Genomic DNA, 2,544 nt, shown 5'->3' on the forward strand with positions numbered 1-2,544 from the left:
TCCCAGCCCTGACATCCCCTGTTCTGAGTCTCCCTCCCAGCCCTGACCTTTCCTGTTCTACGTTTCCCTCCAGGTATAACATCCCATAATTCTATGATGAGTTCATTAAAATGCAGTACCGCTTTCTCAGCATCCTTAGTTCTCATCCAACCCTCCTGCCTCCTCTGACCCTCCTCTGGAGCTGGGGGCTTCACCGGGCCCAGGGCTGTCCGGGTGGTTTTGCTCACTTCAGTTTTCTCCCCTGTCTCTTCACAGAGATGGCAGAGAGGCACAATACTAAACAGATCCTGAAGCTCGCCCGAGACCTCGTCTACAAGGTGCAGACTCTGATCGAGAACAAATAGATGGCCAACTTCCCGTGGAAGTCCCTGCCCGAGGCTTTGTTCCATCTTCTTTCATCTGGAGGTGTCCACACCCTCAAGAAAGACTCTGGGGCCTGGCCAAGGACGCAGGCTGTGCTGGCAGCGTCTGACGGCGTCTCCAGTTCAGATACGTGGCAGGCAGCGGAATGGTTTGTCCCTTTGTGCAACTTTGTGCTTATGTGTTCAACCAAAGATCTCCAAGTCAGAGTCAGTCTCTTCTAGGGGCAGGAAGGGGATGACTGGAAAAGAAGGGAAATGTTCCTCCTTTGCCTCATTGTCTTATTCCTCTCTTCCCTCGAGATCCACCTCCCTGGTCCAAGTGGTCCCCGTGATTTTCTGCAGAGCGGGAGCAATGGAGCCTTCCCGGAAGTGGTCTTGGGGGAGCGCTCTGCCCTGCCCTGTAGTGGGGAGGCTGACCTGGCTGCCCGGCAGGGTCCCTTGTCCCTTGCATGAGCAGCGGGCAGGGATGGAGGACCGCGGATGGCCGTAATGAAGGAATCCACGTCTCTTTCACCTTCTTCCACCCACTGCCAAGATCTGCTGCCCCCAGCCCCCAGTCCAGCCCAGACAAGGAAAAAATCCAGAAGTGCACTGGATAACCCAGCTTCCTTCTGATGCTTGGGTCTCTGTTCGATGCTGCTCCCTCATTCCCTTCCCAGGAGGACGCACTTTTTTTTCTCATGGGGAAGCTTCTCTTTACACACCTCAGTGCCAGCCAAATTCTGAATCCCAGCAGATAAGGATTTCTTCCTGAGAGCTCTCAAGGGGGCTAACTAGGGCTTCCTTGTGGTGAATTCCAGAAGGATGAACAAGATTGGAAAGTCCTTCCTACGTGTTCCCCTCTCACCTTTTTTTCTTTTTTTTTAACTCAGGTAGAAGGAAGGCAAGGATTAGCCCTGTTTGCTGACTCAGCAGGGAGCATAAGAGGTCTGGCTGGGTGAAGCCTTGATGAGGCCAGAGTGGGGCTCAGCTGGGGTCTCTTCCCTAGAAAGGTCCCACTGAGAAGTCAGTCTGTGTTCGGATAAATCTCTACTAGGGGCTCCTTCCTTTTCTGTTGTCCAGCTGGGATGACCTCTGGCCACAGACTCACCCTAAACACCTGGGAGGGAGACTGAGAACAGGGGATGTCAGGGCTGGGTTTTCTCTTCCCCACCTTCCCTTCTCTGAGCTCGATGCCCTAACTCTGATCCAAGGCCACCGATCAGAGAAAGACAGCCCAGATGGGATAGTGAAGCTCCTTCCCTCTTCCCAGAAAACCATTCAGTCCCTTTGAGGTTGACTCTTCCCCTGGCTGTCGACCTGCCTAAAATCTCTCCTGCCAAATGCATAAATAGCATTGAATTGGTTCCAGGGAAACAAAACAAGAACCATAGAAAACGCGACAGGCAGCAGGGTGTGGGGAGGGGGGCTTAGCCTCAGGAAGAACCTGGGTGTGAATCCTGCCTCAGACTCTTATTACCTGTGTTCTCTTGGGCACGTGGGCCTCAGTTTCCTCCTCATCTTGAAAATGAGAGGGTTGGACTGGACGGTCTCTGAGGCCGCTTTCAGCTCTAAAGCGATGGTCCTATATACCACGGGCTCTTCAGCGTGTGTGTACAATCTGAGAGAAGCAGAAATCGTCTGTGGGAACCTTGACTCTCATTTCCAGAGTCAGAAAGTTCTCTCCTCAAAGCTCTGTGAGACAGTTACCTACGTTCTCTTATTCCCGATTGACAGACGAGGAAACTGAGACTCGGAGGCAAAGTGACTAATTCAGACTCACACAGCTCCTGAGTGTCGGAGTTGGGATTTCAAACCAGGTCTCCCGGCTCCAGGTTCAATTCAATAACCATTTCTTAAGCACCCGCTGAGTGCGCGAGAAGTGGAGCAGCCCCTGCCCTCGGGGAGCTTACATTCTCCACCTTCCTTGCATCTTCCATTCCCTCCAGGAGGAGAAGGCTCTCTTGCTATCTGCCCTGCACTGTCCCCTCTCTCCCCTGTTGGATCTGGGTCGTTTTTCTTGACTTAATCCTAAGAAGAGTGTACTTGGCGAACCCTGGGGAAGCCTGGTCTTCCCTACCCTGAGGAACCATATGTACAGGACTTTCAGAATCAATCTTAATCATCTAGAGTCTGAGTACTTAACACTGATCTCAAGATAGAAAGTGCTATCTTCTTCTATTCTGTTTGACGTCACCCGCTT

At 52.2% G+C, this 2,544-nt stretch overlaps 1 protein-coding gene across 1 annotated transcript in view; it reads left to right on the forward strand.

Moving 5' to 3' along the window:
* Positions 1 to 607, forward strand: part of SGSM1 (small G protein signaling modulator 1) — a 59,161-nt gene extending 58,554 nt beyond the window's left edge. The window contains exon 24 of the mRNA XM_027865017.1: positions 256 to 607. Coding sequence (XP_027720818.1) covers positions 256 to 344 — 89 coding nt within the window. The 3' untranslated portion in view covers positions 345 to 607. The remainder of the gene's footprint in view (positions 1 to 255) is intronic.
* Positions 608 to 2,544: the final 1,937 nt, after the last annotated feature.

This window comes from Vombatus ursinus, unplaced genomic scaffold (assembly GCF_900497805.2).
Source record: "Vombatus ursinus unplaced genomic scaffold, bare-nosed wombat genome assembly UNPS02001287.1, whole genome shotgun sequence".
Lineage (NCBI taxonomy): Eukaryota > Metazoa > Chordata > Mammalia > Diprotodontia > Vombatidae > Vombatus > Vombatus ursinus.